The sequence below is a fragment of the Sceloporus undulatus genome, chromosome 6, assembly GCF_019175285.1.
Source record: "Sceloporus undulatus isolate JIND9_A2432 ecotype Alabama chromosome 6, SceUnd_v1.1, whole genome shotgun sequence".
Lineage (NCBI taxonomy): Eukaryota > Metazoa > Chordata > Lepidosauria > Squamata > Phrynosomatidae > Sceloporus > Sceloporus undulatus.
In genome coordinates this window covers 35,665,483-35,680,538 of record NC_056527.1, presented here as the reverse complement: position 1 = coordinate 35,680,538, position 15,056 = coordinate 35,665,483, and the positions used below count along the sequence as shown (strand labels likewise).

Genomic DNA, 15,056 nt, shown 5'->3' with positions numbered 1-15,056 from the left:
TTGCCCTCCCACCAGACAAATGAGATCAGTTCTCTTTCTTGACAGGAAAAGTCAAATCCCCGATCCCACTTATGAGGATCCCAGATCAAGATCTGGAATCTATGACACTCTATAAAAAAGACGCAAAGATAGATGATAGATAGACAGACAGATACTGCACACATATAATTTTGTAGACATTCTCATTACTGCTACTGACTGTCTACATTCTAATAAGCCAATTTAGAAGAATATATCTTTACTTAGCAAACCAATATATAAACATCATTTTGCTTGTGAATGCAGCACAATCATTCCATCTTTCATAAAAACTACTAAGCCTCTATATATTGACCTTTTCATCCAAATTAGAAAAGTATGATAAAGAGATTTGGGACAAGCTAGAATCTTAAACTGGTAACAGGTTGTGATTTAAAGTTCCTTCTTGTTCTTCTGGCTAGCTTCTTTTGGCATTGATGTAATGGAAACTATAGTTAATTTCAGACTTAATAATTTAATCACTCCTTATGTGAAAGGGGAAAATGAAAAGACTATGTGCAGGATTAGCGAGTTCATTTGTAACTCTATTAAACTGAGTTCTGAACCAGTTCAATTATAAATGGCGAACCTACAGAAGCTCCATAAAAAAGGATATCCCAATTGGAACATGCACTGGTGAGTCATTTTCATTTTTGCACTCAGACTTCATTAGCTAAGGCAAGAACATATCTAGGAAATGTAATCTCATATCAATGCAATGATAAGAGGAGGCCAAAGTACTTGTTTCAGTTTCAGGCACATCTTCCCTGGATAGAAAATTTAGCCCAAGGTGGAGGGAAACAAGTTGTTCTCAGTCTTCACACAGGGACTTGGTTTGCACATCTTTAGGACCACCACACATTTCTTAAATCATCTGGTCAACCTTCTTCAAAGGAGGCAAAACTTTCCCCTATGGTTTCCACAGCAAAATGCTCAAGGTGCTTTAAGCTCCAATCCCAAAACACTAAGGAGAGAATAAACCTCAGTGGACACAATGGGAATTAACTTTTGATGAACTAGAGACAGAGAGAACATCTATATATTTCAGTAGCAGCTGGTGACATCCATGCTGGCAGAGTGGTGAATCTGCTCTGTATTTTTAGTCCAAAAGCTAGATGCTGAGCCAAAATACCCAAATAGGTTCAGCACCTTAGTGTTTTAAAATTTAGACTAAAGCCAGACTGGATTCACCTCTGCACTGACATGGAAGCCACCAGTCCCCACTATGGTATACAGACAGAAGAAGTTGGGAACTTTCATATACAGTAGTCCCTCGGGTTACGAAATTAATTCGTTCTGCCGCTCCGTTCGTAACCCGAGTAATTTCGCAACCCGAAAAGGCTAGCGGCTAGCACTGGAAAGCCGCTAGCCGCGCTTTGCAGTTTGAATTTCGCGCCGAAAAAAAAAAATTCGTAACCCGAAAAAAACATCGTAACCCGGAACAGTTTTTTCCTATCTATTTTTTTCGTATCCCGGAAATTTCGTAACGCGATCAATTCGTATCCCGGGGTACCACTGTATTTCAAAAAACTGTTTAAAAACTGTTGTCCTATTTAGCCTCAAATTAAACTGCAGGAATTCATATCCATCAACTTAAAGAAAGTGCAGTAAGTGAAAAATAAAAGTAAGCTAATTTGCCCCCAACAGTCTGGGTACTCATTTTAGCAACCTCGGAAGGATGCAAGCCTGAGTCAAGCTTGGGCCCTTTTGCTGGTCTTGAACTCGCAACCTTGTGGTTTTGAGTGAATGGCTGCAGTACAGGCATTTAACCACTGCACCACCAGGGCTCCTTGTACACAATGTTTACTTATTAAAGATATTGCTTGCAATATGCCTTTTTAACTTCATGCCAATCTGCATGGATGATTTGTCACCCTTATCTGCAACTTAAGAAGGAAATGTGCTGCTTGACTTTTATGGCTGGATGGAGTCTATAAGGAAATTACCTCTGACTCTTAAAGTATGCCAGCATGCATAAAACAAATAAACAAACTGACAATCATTTGTTTAAAGGGAAAGGGAAATTTGGAAAGATTAAAGAAAGAGGAAAATAAACAATTTTTTAACTCAGTAACTGTCCTGTGCAGATTAAAATCTTTGAAACCACTAGGCAGTAAACATGCCAGAGGTTTTTATTTTGCTCCTCCTTTTGAAGATTCAAGTTCTTTGAAAATCAGTCAAAGGGGAATATGTTCATGTTTCATTACAGTCTAGTTTCAAGGACTTTGCAGCTGTAAATCCGAGTGCCCTTACTTTGATGGAGTTCTGTCAATTTAAAGTTAATAATCCTCAGCTTGGAGGATTTCTTGGATGACTGTAAGAACTCTCTTTTTCCTATGGAGCAAGCTGAAAAAGCAATTGAAATTAAGGTAATTATGTTTGCCCTCTAAAAAAAAAGTTAAAGAAGACTTTTTTTTAAAAAAAATCACACTTCTCTCCATAGCTGTCCTCTCATGGTCCATGCTACAATATGTTTCCCATTTATGGAACAAAAACTGTGTATATACTGTACTGTACATGGATGGCATCCACACAAGTAGCATCTTCTCTGGTTTGACCCTGATAAAGCAGAGAGCCCAAATACTCAAAAAATGTGATTGTATTTGCAGAAACTTTGTCACTAATTGTAACAATGCTTCAGCATCTGAGCCCTGACCCTGCCTGATATATCACGGTCCTTGAGTCCCAGTTTTGGAGGAAAAGTAGGGTATAAAAATGTTAACAATAACTACAACAACAACAATGATGATGTATAGAGCAGCAGGTCAGATTCCATTTTGTCAGCAAGAACAAGGGCTCTGATGAAAACTGAACTTTTCATATGAACAAGGTCTCCCTGTGATCAGCCACTGACATTTGTCAGACTGAGAGAAACTTGTGCTCTCTCCATGACAACTAATGGCTTGCAGGTCCATGGGGTGGTAAATCTGCTCTGGGTTTTGGCATGAACTTTAAGGGAACTCTCCTTTGTTGCTGTGTATGCCTTCAGGTCAGTTCTGACTTACAGCAACCCTTTCACAGGGTTTTCTTGGCAAAATCTGTTCAGAAGTGGGTTTCCTTTGCCCTCCTCTGAGGTTGAGAGAATATGATTTCCCCAAGGTCACCTGGTGGGTTTCCATGGGCCAGCAGGGATTCAAACCCTGGTCTTCAGAATAGTAGTCCAATGTGCAAACCACTACAGTATGCTGGCTTGTTCCACCTGGACCTATCTTCAAAATAGTTCTAGCACTTTGAAGAGTTCCTTTGATGTTCAGAAGATCAATCGCCCTAGTGACATGAAAGTTTCCAGCCACTGCTGGTGCTGCTCCTCTCCTGTGTTGTGCTAGCAGCCCTTCCAATCACACAGAATGATCCAAAGGTAAGAGAAACTGGTTTCTAGAACAGAGAAAGGGTTTTCTTTGTTCAGCTAAAGCTACTCACAAGACTCAGTTGTGGCAGTATTGTTCTTCTCCCATGACTTAACTTAGACATCAATTAATCCATGAGTGACAAATATGCTGGAAGGTACAATATCTCTCATGCTTTATTATTAGCCACAATCAGCACAGCAAACCACAGCCATAAACATCAAGAACAAAGGTTTCCTTCACATTCCACCGTGAAGCTAGTGGGGGGAAAACCCAGCTAACATTTCAAACCATTATGGAGCAAAGAGATAATGTCATTTTACAGTATAGTTAGAAATTCATTATACCTATTTATAAAACCTATTACAGGTATAATAATTAGAAATACATTATAACATATACACTAGACCACAAGCAGTAATATTTTTTTTAAAACGCAACATGTATGTTTGTGTGTCTGCATATAACTTAAGACTTAATGAGAAATATACCCTTCTCCATCAGTCTATCATTCTGTAGCTGGTAGACTAACCAGGAAAAAAAATCATTTTTTAAAAAATCCTAAAATTATTATTTTCCCAAAAATTATATAAGTGGGGATAGATACAAGGGCTAGTACATAACACTATGAGAGTAGTTCTAAAGAGCCCATGTGGTGTAGTGGTTTAAGTGCTGACCTATGGGGATTATAACATGGAGGTGACTAAAACGCTAAAATGTTGGTAGAACGTTCCTGAAGCATGAAGGTGTGATAGCCCATCGCACTTCTAAATTGCCACTGAGGCATCCCACTTCTCTCCCGTTGACAAAGTATTTGTGGAGCAGCCATTTCTTCAATAATGGGAACTTCCGTTATTGAAGAAATGGCTGCTCCACGAATGCTTTGACAATGGGAGAGAAGCAGGATGCCTCAATGACGATTTAGAAGTGCAATGGGCTATAACATTTTTGCTCTTTAGGAACACTTCAGGAATGTTTTACCCACGGTAAGCCTCCATATGATAGTAGCCATAGACTCTGAGAGAGACCAGGGTTCAAACTCTCACTTGGCATGGACACCTACTGACTGAATTTAGGCAAATACACTTTCTCAGCTTCAAAAGAAGGCAAGGGCAAAACCTCCTCTGAACAAATCTTGCCAAGAAAAACTGCATGATAGTTTCACCTTAGGGTTGCCATGAGTTGGAAACAACTTCAAGGCACACAGTAACAACAACAATGAAGACAAATGACCAGTACAAATGTTTATTCACTGGAGGCCAGGAATGGAGAACTTTAAGCCCTAAGACCAAATCTTGTTCTGACAGGTTTCCATTCCAGCTGTCTGGGCTTCCATACATGGCTGCATCCCCTGTCATCTGCAAATTGCTTCTCAATAATAATTTAAGGTAGGGTTGACCCCAAACATGCTCCCAAAATGCTCAAGGGGGCAATTTCTGCCACTTTGGGGAGGGGCTTTACCATTTTAGGCCCAGGAGAGACCTTTCTAAAATGATGAAAATAACCCAGAAGTGACTTCCAGGTCAACCTCTGTTGTAAAAGAAGACCTCTCCTGGGCTTTAAATCATCTAGGGAAGGCCAAAGGCATGATACAAAAGCTCCCCATACCCCCAAGAGGGCATGTTGTGGCCCTCTGTGCACCTATGTCCAAGGTCCCTGGGAGGATGTGCCCTTGACAGTTGTCAACTCTTGACTTAAGGGGTACAGCTGCAAAAAAAGAGGATGTAATCTGAAGTGAAAAATGAAGGCATGCATTCCCCCCCCCCCCCGCTAGCAACTAGTTTAAAAGCAAAACGCAAACCCAAATCACGGAAGCTTCCCAGTAAGGAAAGAGTGAGTCCTATGAGGATCAGTAAGAGAAAGAATGGGCAGCCTTTCCTCCACTCCCCCAACACATATATCCCTTCTTCTGATACTGGCTTCCAGGTCAGTGGGTGAATCTATTTCCTGTTTTATTCTGAAATTTAAAGGAGCTGTCCAAAATGCCATCCCCAAAACGGGTCCACAACCTTGGACAGTTCCTCTAAATTCTCTCCTCTTACCAGGAAGCCAGCAGCAGTCAATGGCAATGGCATCAAGAGGAAGAACTAGGTGGAAATGAGGAAATTCAGTATCAATAGCATGTGGGGTAGGCTTTTAATCTCCAGCATGCAACTTCTAAAACCCTCTGGCATACTACCCATGTCCCAAGCTGCCTCCAAATCTTTTAAAATGTGGTACCCAAACTAATACCCTAAAGGCACAAGACCCTATCTTGGAAGCTAAACAGCATTAGCTCTCATTAGTACTTGAATGGGAGACTGTCAATGAATGCCAAGTTCTGTAGACTATATTTCAGAAAAAGGAAGTGGCAAAACCACCTCTGAGTATTCTTTGGCTATGAAATTCACTGGGTCAGTATAAGTCAACAGGCAACTTGAAGGCACATGTACACCCAAACTAAATCAGCTGTAGCCCTGTGACCATCAGGTGCCTGGTAAATGAGCAAGAAGCATGGGTGCAACAGTCTGATGCACACTTCCACCCTAAACTAACTGGTCGATGAAGGGTCTTCATCAGCCTATGTGTAGTTCCCAGTTGTGCTTCTGCTGTTCCTTCTTCTTACAGCTCATCGACGGAAGTATCATGACCCAAATAGCTCTAATTAAAAAAATGGTTTCTTCTCATAAAAGGTCAACCATTTCCCTTAACTAGCAAAACAGGATTAGCACTATGCCAGAACATTGTTCCAAAAGACTCCTTTGCATAAAGAATGACTTATTTAATCTCTTTTGAGGACTAGGCAGTTTCCTCTATCATCTTGTAACAATTCATACAAATTCTGTTGACACAGAAATGTGATCACTGGCCTACTGTTCAACAATTCAGCAAACCCTAAAGGCAAACATACAAACTGCCATACCAGTGTAATGGTCATGCATTTTCTTCAAACGAGTCTGGAGATGTAAACTCCTTGGGTTATTTGTTTTCTAGAGAAAATAAACCTCATTCTCTTTCTCCACTTTCTAGTGTGCTCTAAGTAACAACACTACTTAGTAGCCTTATACTGAGTTTGAGCAAGGTCCACTTAGGTAAAGAGTCAGTCATCTGTGGCTCTCCAAATGTTGGACTGCAGAGACCATCACACCTCAAAACTGGATAGGGCTAATAGAGACAACAGTCCAAAAAATCTAGAGGATTACAACTTGTTCGTGCTTAATTTATTTCATTATTGCATACATTAAATAGCTGTAGCTTGTGTTTCCCTGCCCTGCCACTGGGGATGCCAACAACTGAACTTGAGACCATATGCATCCAAAAAGGTACTCTGCATAATTAACTACAGCCCTTTCTTGAAGCTCTTCTATAAGACAGAGGACAGTTCCTTATATTGGCCCATCAGGAACAATATTATTTGCAGCAGCTCACCACAATTTCAAACAGAGGTCTTTCCTAGCCCTACTTGGAGATATGAAATATTGAACATGGGGCCTTCTGCATGTAAGACTTCTATTACACTAGTAATCCATGTAACAGATCTGAAGCAAAATACACTGGTGCCTCGGGTTACGAAATTAATTCGTTCCGCCATTCCTTTCGTAACCCGAAAATTTCGTAACCCGAAAAGGCTTTCCGTTAGCACTGGAAAGCCTATAGCTGCACTTTGCAGCATTTGAATTTCGCGCCGAAATGAATTTCGTAACCCGAAAAATATTTCGTAACCCGAAACAGTTTTTGCCAATCCAACTTTTTCGTATCCCGGAAATTTCGTAACCCGATCATTTCGTATCCCGAGGCACCAGTGTAGTTGCTGGGCTGGCAAGATAAGCAGTGCAGGTAACAGCTGTTTCAAAAGCAAGTGAATGTACAATACCTTTAGGAGTTCTTTTGGCTCACTTCCTTCATCCACAACAATCAACTGAGCTCTTCCATTCCGCTCATTGTCCCGAATGCCTATAGCTACCTGAGTAGCTTTCAAGCGCTCATATTTATTGCATGTAGAGCCACACCACTGGTATATATCCTAGAACAAAATAAAGACTTATATGTTTAATAGGATTAACACAAGAAGCTCTGTGGAAAGTGTATAACATCTAAGGATCTAAACTTAACAACTTATTAAAAAATGGTAACCATTCTGACACCACTTTTTTTTGTTATACAAAAATGGTTCTCAGGAGAACAGTCACTACAAACATATGCTTGATCTAGAAAAGAGTTGAAATCATGCAATATTTCCTACTAACATATTCCACAGTAATCCCTCTAGTTTGAGAACTATACTCAAGTACCTTAATACAATGGTTTTTTAAAAATATTTTCATTAACTCTGTTTTTAAATCTGGAACACTTTAACACACCACTTAAGGCTTCATCGTTCTTTTGAATGAAAGAAAAAACAGGCATCTGTATGTGTTCTTCTTCATGTACAGTACATTGATGTACTCCATTTATTGCATTAGTGTTCCATTCCAAGCACATAAACAAGCAGATCTTGGTTTTAATGCCTCTTGGAAGCCAAAAAAAATTCTCAAATTCTAATTTCTACAAGTTACTTTAGTTTAGTTAATAAAAATATGCAGAAAAAATTATTAATATAACTATTCGTTTGTTTATGCATTTGTTCTGGGTTTTCTTAGCATCATCTAGGTACATGCCGCTTTACAAAGAACAGAGGATAAGCTTTCTTATTTGAACTATTTAGCTAGACAGACCAGTCTAGTATTTTAATGGCTGGAGCCTCAAACGTCTAGTAACAGGATTCCAAGAAATATAGAAGTAGGCTGTTCACATACTGGCTTTTAAGTCTAGCAAGTAAAAATAAATTTTCAAAAAGTGCTTTGAAACAAAAGTAGTATGACAACATGATAACTGCAGAAAAAGATTATAAACTACAAATCCAGAACAGCATATATAATTTAAGAGAAGGATGATAATTTCTCCATGTTAATTACAGTATGAACAAATGAACAGTGAGAAGTCATAATGAAAGTTACATTGGTTTCATACCACATACATTTAAAGATGACATCATGTTAAATAAACAATGAACAACAAGACAGAAGATTTGGAAATAATTTCTCCTCAGTTGCTTTTTCTCTCCCCGCCCCCTGAAAGTCCTAGACGAAACAGTCTCATTAGGAAGAAAGCCAAGGCTTTGCATTCAAATATAAATAAAATAAAAAGTACATTCTCTTGTTGTTTCCTCAATCTACAATAAGGGAATACTTTTGTGTAACAAAAGAATATCTAGTAACTGTTTTTAAGAAATATCAGGAAATGTGTCCAATTTTCTCATTTTTGAGAGCTTTTAGGAAATGGGTGTATTAAATAATGTAGACAGAATACTATGAAGTGTCAACATTTATTATTATTATTATTATTATTATTATTATTATTATTATTATTATTCACACTGTATTTAATGGAAGTCTGCAGAACTAAAATTGATAGCTGGGAACAAAGTATCTACCTATAAGCTATGATGAATCATGACTGATATTGGTAATCAGTTCAAAAATCAGTAAGTGCCCTAACTACTTAAACTAGGAAAGCCTTTAACCAACTCTGGCACCAAAATAGCCAGAAAAAGAATTAGGTATTTAATCATTTTGTGCAGAAGTTATTCTCAACAAAAAACAAGAAATTTGCATGTACAATTAAAATGCTTTTAACCAGGAGCTTTTCTCAATAAATGGAATCTGCAATTCTTTGGGGGAAACACACACACACACACACAAAATTTTGGGGGGAACCCACACAGACAAAAGAAAGCAGTTTCACCCCAATTCAATCTTCAGCCATTTTACATGACATGTGAAACCAAAATGGGGGGAAACTGGGATCACACTGCACTCTGTCGCAAAAATAAAATAAAAGCTGGCGCAAAAAAATGCCTCTTTGCTCTGGTCTAACACAGAAAGTGCACATTATCACATTGGCATATAAACAGCACAACACGAGTGAATAATAATAATAATAATAATAATAATAATAATAATAAAATTTATTTATATCCCGCCCCTTTGAGGTCAATCGGGGCGGCTAACAGCAATAAAATAAAATACATTATACATCAAAATCCCCCCCTTAAAAAAATATTAAATCAATTATAATTAAAACCAACAGATTAAACAACATTAACACATACACATTACAAGACAAAAACAAACCAGAACAAAACAAATCAAAACAAGTAAAACAAAACAAAACAATAAACTACGATGGCATTTCCAGGGAGAATAATAATAGAATTTATTAATTTAATAATAATAAAATTTATGCCCAGGTAGCTTACAGATGCTGCCTAGAGCATAAGCCATGGGCCCAATAAGAGGCACCTGCTAGTACCATTGCTTGTCATACAGTGTTTTTCTTTTGTTGAGCATACAGGCACATGATGAGCCAGATGCACCATCAATCCATCATACCAGTGAGCCATCACACACCTCATGAAATGAAATCGTGACCAACACAGCAGGTCGCCAATAATGCAATGGGTGTAATAAAAACACACAAACTGGCGTCCGACTGGGGACGATGGGGTGACAGGTGGGAGGGGAGCCTCCATGACTGTGCATTGCCAATGTGTCAATGGGTGCACCAATGGTGGTGTGTCATTTGTGCAACTGGTCACATGGCCAGTCATATGGGGTATTCAGTGGGATGACAGTGTACAGGACAAGGGAAGTAATCCACATTCCTCTCCATCTGCTCAGCTCCTTAGGGATGAGGCAGGTCCAATGAAAATAAAAATCAAACAACAGTTTCATAAACAGGGCACATATGCAAAGAAGACTGTATTCTACACCTACTAGTTTGAAGCAGAGCTTTCATCCAATTAAAGAAACCTCCGTTCATAAGTCTTCAGTCAATTGAATTTGCAGAAATTTTGAGACAGAGAGAATGACAGCTTTGAAAGAAATAACACTAATTTTCCTGGTGCAAATGTGCATTCTGTGAATCTGAGAGGGGAGTGGCTCTTCTAAAATGGTGCCTCCAAACTTCAGTCTTCATAACTAATTTTTATTTGTTGCTCAGTTAACTTCTTTGTTATTTAATGCAATTACCCTTTATTGCACTTACACTTTAATCACATTACTGTGTTTTAGGGGCTATACAGATGGGCGTTGAGATGTGGCCCCTTTTTGCCCTGGATTGAAGCCGCAGCAACCACACGATGTGGCCTCTGCAGGGAGTAAAATGAAGCACCGAAAATGAGGTTCTTTTTTGCTTCCTGGAAAAAGCATCGTAGCCATGATGGGGTGGCATGATGACGCCTCTTCCACGCTGTGCTATTTGGGCACTGCATGTGAGTCGTGCTATGATGCCACACAGAGTGTAAATGTGTGCACGGCATCATGGTGTGATGGGGATGGAGTCACAGCACCATGACTCCACCCACAGGCTGGCACAAAGTGCCGGCCTGTATTTCCCCTTATTCTTCTAATTGTACATCAACCTGGAAACCTATCTCTAAATGAACTTGTTTGGAAATTGATGATATCATTCCAAAACAAGCTGTGGATGGTTTGAGTAAACATCTGTGAAATGAGCATATGTAGTTTAGTATTAAAGCAGAAAAACCTGGAAGGTGGAATAAATGAGCAACAGAACTGCAGTTCCAACTTTATGCACTTTGCCTAAATTTATCTCCAATTCGAAACATCTTGTTCTTTGGCTAGACTTCATGGCCAATCATGCATCCTGAGCATATACCCAAAGGAGAGACACATAAATAGTGTTTCCTGGTTGGAAATGAAAGAAGTGCAAGACAAAAGCCCACTGTGACTTTCTAGACTGAAATAGTTTCACTTCAACTTTGAATTCTAATACATATTCCTGAAGTGTCACTCAAATTGCACAGTATATGCATACACAGAAAAGCTGTATTTTTGGCTAATATGAATGGATTTCAATTGGGAATTGTAACATGATTCTTAATAGTTTTATTTAAATGGAATATCTGAAAGCCCTATAGTACCCCTACTCACAGTTTTAGGAGAGGGATCTCTGAACTTACAGAAATGTTGAACTATAAGCTACCTGGGCAAGCAGGGTCCCATCTTAGTACCTGCACATGATACTAATATGTTTCTATAGCATTTCAAAAACCAGTACAAGTATAGAAATGGAAATTATTATATTTCCATACGTTTCTAGAAATAATGCTTTAAATTAGTTCTGAGACAGTCAACCCTCAGTATCCACAGACTTGTCATCTGCAGATTTGAGTATCCACAGATGGCAAGCCTGCATTGTCCCCAATGGTGGTGCATGCAGGTGGCCACACCACCATTACAGATAGCCCCCAGTGGCCAGGCATGCACGCATCTGTGTGGTCATTGGGAACAACGTGGGCTGTCCATAATGGTGGTGCAGCTACATGCACACACTGCCATAAAAATCCCACTGTCCCTAATACTAGCACAGATTTTGAAACTTGAGCATCTGAAGATTTTGATATCCATAAGGGCAGGGGGGAGGTCTGGAATGGATCCTGGCAGATACCAAGGGCTTACTGTATTTTTGAAGGCAAACCTTTTAGACTTGTTTTTTACACATTCTATAAAAATGACTTTTTTCTGGACAAAAAACCAAAACATTATCCATTCTGGTTTTAAATTTATTTACTTGTTGAGTCTCCCTTATGAAATCCAACATGCTCCAAAATCCAACTGTTTTGGAGCTACAACACAAGTAATGTAATTTGCAAGGCTGAAGAAGGATGCAAGGCTGGAGACAGATGTGAATCAAGGACAAGGAGCACCTCAGGACTGGAAGCAAAGTGCCTTACCATTTGGGATAAGAGGGGTTTTCCCTCCTGTTAAAATGTGACAAAAATACTGATGGGCCTTGCATACTTGGCATGTGGGGGGCAATTCCAAATTTAGTCCCTGGTTTCTCCAGGTACAACTGGGAATGATCCCAGTGTAGCAATATTCTATTATGGCTAGACTACTTCAAAACATAACCATTCATACGCTTCTCTTTTTGGCCCAAGGTCTTGGTAGTATTTCTCTGTGTACTCAAATCTGATCCATTGTGGTACAGTATTTGTTTTACAAATAGTGAAATTTCAGATCTCTTTCTAAAATAGGAACAGGGCTTGTTTTTACAAATAACAAGACCAAAATATTTTGGGTAAACAAGAAGTATGTAGACAAGGCAGTATAACAACAACATAAACAACTTCCAATGCCTCCCATCACCTTCCTTCCTTGTCTTCCACTTCTCTTCCATCACCTAGTAAGCTATGTTCACTCATTTTATTCACTCCAAACCTTGCAATGACCACATAGGGTTCACTGAAGAGCATTAAAAATTAATGGAGCTCAACTGGTTAATTTTAGCAAAACTCAGTTCTGTGCATGTTTATTGAAAAGTAACTTGCACCTAGTCCAATAAGATTTACTCCTTAGTAAATATGCATAGACCGTAGTCTTCCAGTGAAATCTGATGCATACTTAGTAACAAGAAGGGTCCAGCGTTTAATGACGCTTCGTTTTTCATACATGCATTTTGGATTTTGAAACGCAACCCACACATAGGGAGGGAACGCCTCTCCTCATATAGTCCACCCCGCACTCTCAGAACATCAGGGAAAAATTTACTAGTACATCCTAAGGTGAGATTGGCAGCAACTCACCAGAAAGCATTTACATCGGCCACACTAATGTACTGGAATAAACTTCCAGAAGAGCTTCGGATGAATTCTACATTGGATGCCTTCAAAAAGGCTTTAAAGACCTACCTCTTCCAGTTAGCATATCCTCCGGACTCTTTATAGAGAATGTTTCCTCTGATAGAAATGGCTAACTGCGATCAACAGATTCCATGTTTGTGTTTGTTTTATGTGCTGCTTTGGTTTTTATCGGTATTTAAATGTATAGATACATTATGTTGCGCGTTTTTATGATGTGTGTTTTTAAAGACTCTGTGAACCGCTTTATCGTTCCAGAAGAGCGGTATACAAATAAAGTATATTATTATTATTATTATTATTATTATTATTATTATTATTATTGCCTTACTAACTTCCTTACTATCTTTCTGCAAGCAGGTAAAAACCTTTTTATTTTTGTAGGCCTTTCAGGATTGATATTTCAAGGGAAGCAGGCCTTCTATAATGTGCTGGGCTTCTATTTGTTGATTTAATTTGTTTTGACTGGTTTCATTTTTATGATGGCTTAATGGCTTTTTAACGTTTAAATGCTGTTAATTTTTAACAATGCCTGTTTAAGTGTTGCAAGGTGCCTTGAGTCCCAAAGTGGGGAAAAGGTGGGACATAAATAAATATTTTAACAATGATAATTCCTTGACAGTAAGATTCAATGAGGTGAAGGGTCCTATTCCCAGGTAGTCCCATAGGTTTGCACCTCAGCCAATTTTCAATTAGTCTATTACCTTTCTAGATAATATTTTGAGTTTCATTAAAATACACATCAACACCTTCCTAGCCTAGAAACTAATACCTACTTTAATAAATAATAATAATAAAATTTTATTTATATTCCGCCTCTCCCCATAGGATTGAGGCGGTTTACAACATCAGGTAAAACACAGTATGAAATACAACATACAATTAAAATACATCTTGTTAATTCCCCCCCCCCCGCATCCATACTAAAATACAACATCATTAAACAATCCAAGAATTAAAAGAATTAAGGATTTAAAAAAATTACAATGATCAACAATCAAGCCAGTCAGAGACAAGGGGATGAGCAGTTTGGATGTTCTCTGTGATGGTCTGTGTGCATGGAAGATGGGTTGGGTTATTCAGGGAAGGCCTAAATAATTTAATAATTTAATAATTGCATATTTTAATACATTATTAAGCATTTTACTGGCTCTTAATATCATGGGAGAGGATACCTTATTGACCTAATTGGTTTTTTTTAAAAAAGGATCGGCACCCCCAGACTCCAGAACAAGTTGTGACAGACATGTGGGTTATCAGGACAATTTCTGATTTAGGAGCTGCTGTGGGTTTTGTGTGTGTGTGTGTTTTTTTTTTGTTTTGTTTTTTTTTTAAAGGAAAGAAGCACACACTGACATCCAGAAAGTATAGTAAATGAACAGAAATCTGGATTTTTGAAACTTTTCATTGAACAATCTGATATAACAATAGCAAATTCATTCTCTGGGTGTAGATGTTTATGTAGCACAGAATCACACACAGGTGGAAAGATCAGGACCCTTTGAACAAAACCTCCAGGTTTGCAGAGGCATAAAGAAATCTCACAGCTGCCACCATTTCATAGATGATGATGATGATGATGATGATGATGATGATGATGATGATGATGATGATAGGATTTATATATATGCTGCCCAATCACTGGGAATCCAGGCGGCTTACAACAGAGGGGATAATAGACGGTTCCCTGCCCTCAGGCTTACAATCTAAAAAGACATGACACAAAAGGAGAAGGAAATGGGGGGGGGGGGGGGGGGGAATCAGGTCCAGCATTCTTCTTTCCCTCTGAGGCCTGGACCAAGGCAGATGGACTGCAGGTAGGGCTCTTTTTCTTAACCGAGGCTGGGCCCGATGGCGTTGAAACATGTATGCGCAAGCAACATCACAGTGTGGTCAAGATGGCAAAAGTTATTAATCAGGAAGAACACACAAGCTAGGAGATGCTGCAGCAGTTTGCTTTTGCCTGAGGGCTTATCTACACTGTCTATACAAAACATCAGACATACATC

The 15,056-nt window shown here is 38.8% G+C and overlaps 1 protein-coding gene across 2 annotated transcripts in view; it reads right to left on the bottom strand.

Annotated features, from left to right (window-relative positions):
* SCIN (scinderin) overlaps window positions 1-15,056 on the bottom strand; it is a 155,093-nt gene that overhangs the window by 119,943 nt on the left and 20,094 nt on the right. For both annotated transcript variants that reach the window (XM_042473380.1, XM_042473381.1), the window contains exon 4: window positions 7,219-7,368. In XM_042473380.1, the coding sequence (XP_042329314.1) occupies window positions 7,219-7,368 (150 nt within the window). The remainder of the gene's footprint in view (window positions 1-7,218; window positions 7,369-15,056) is intronic.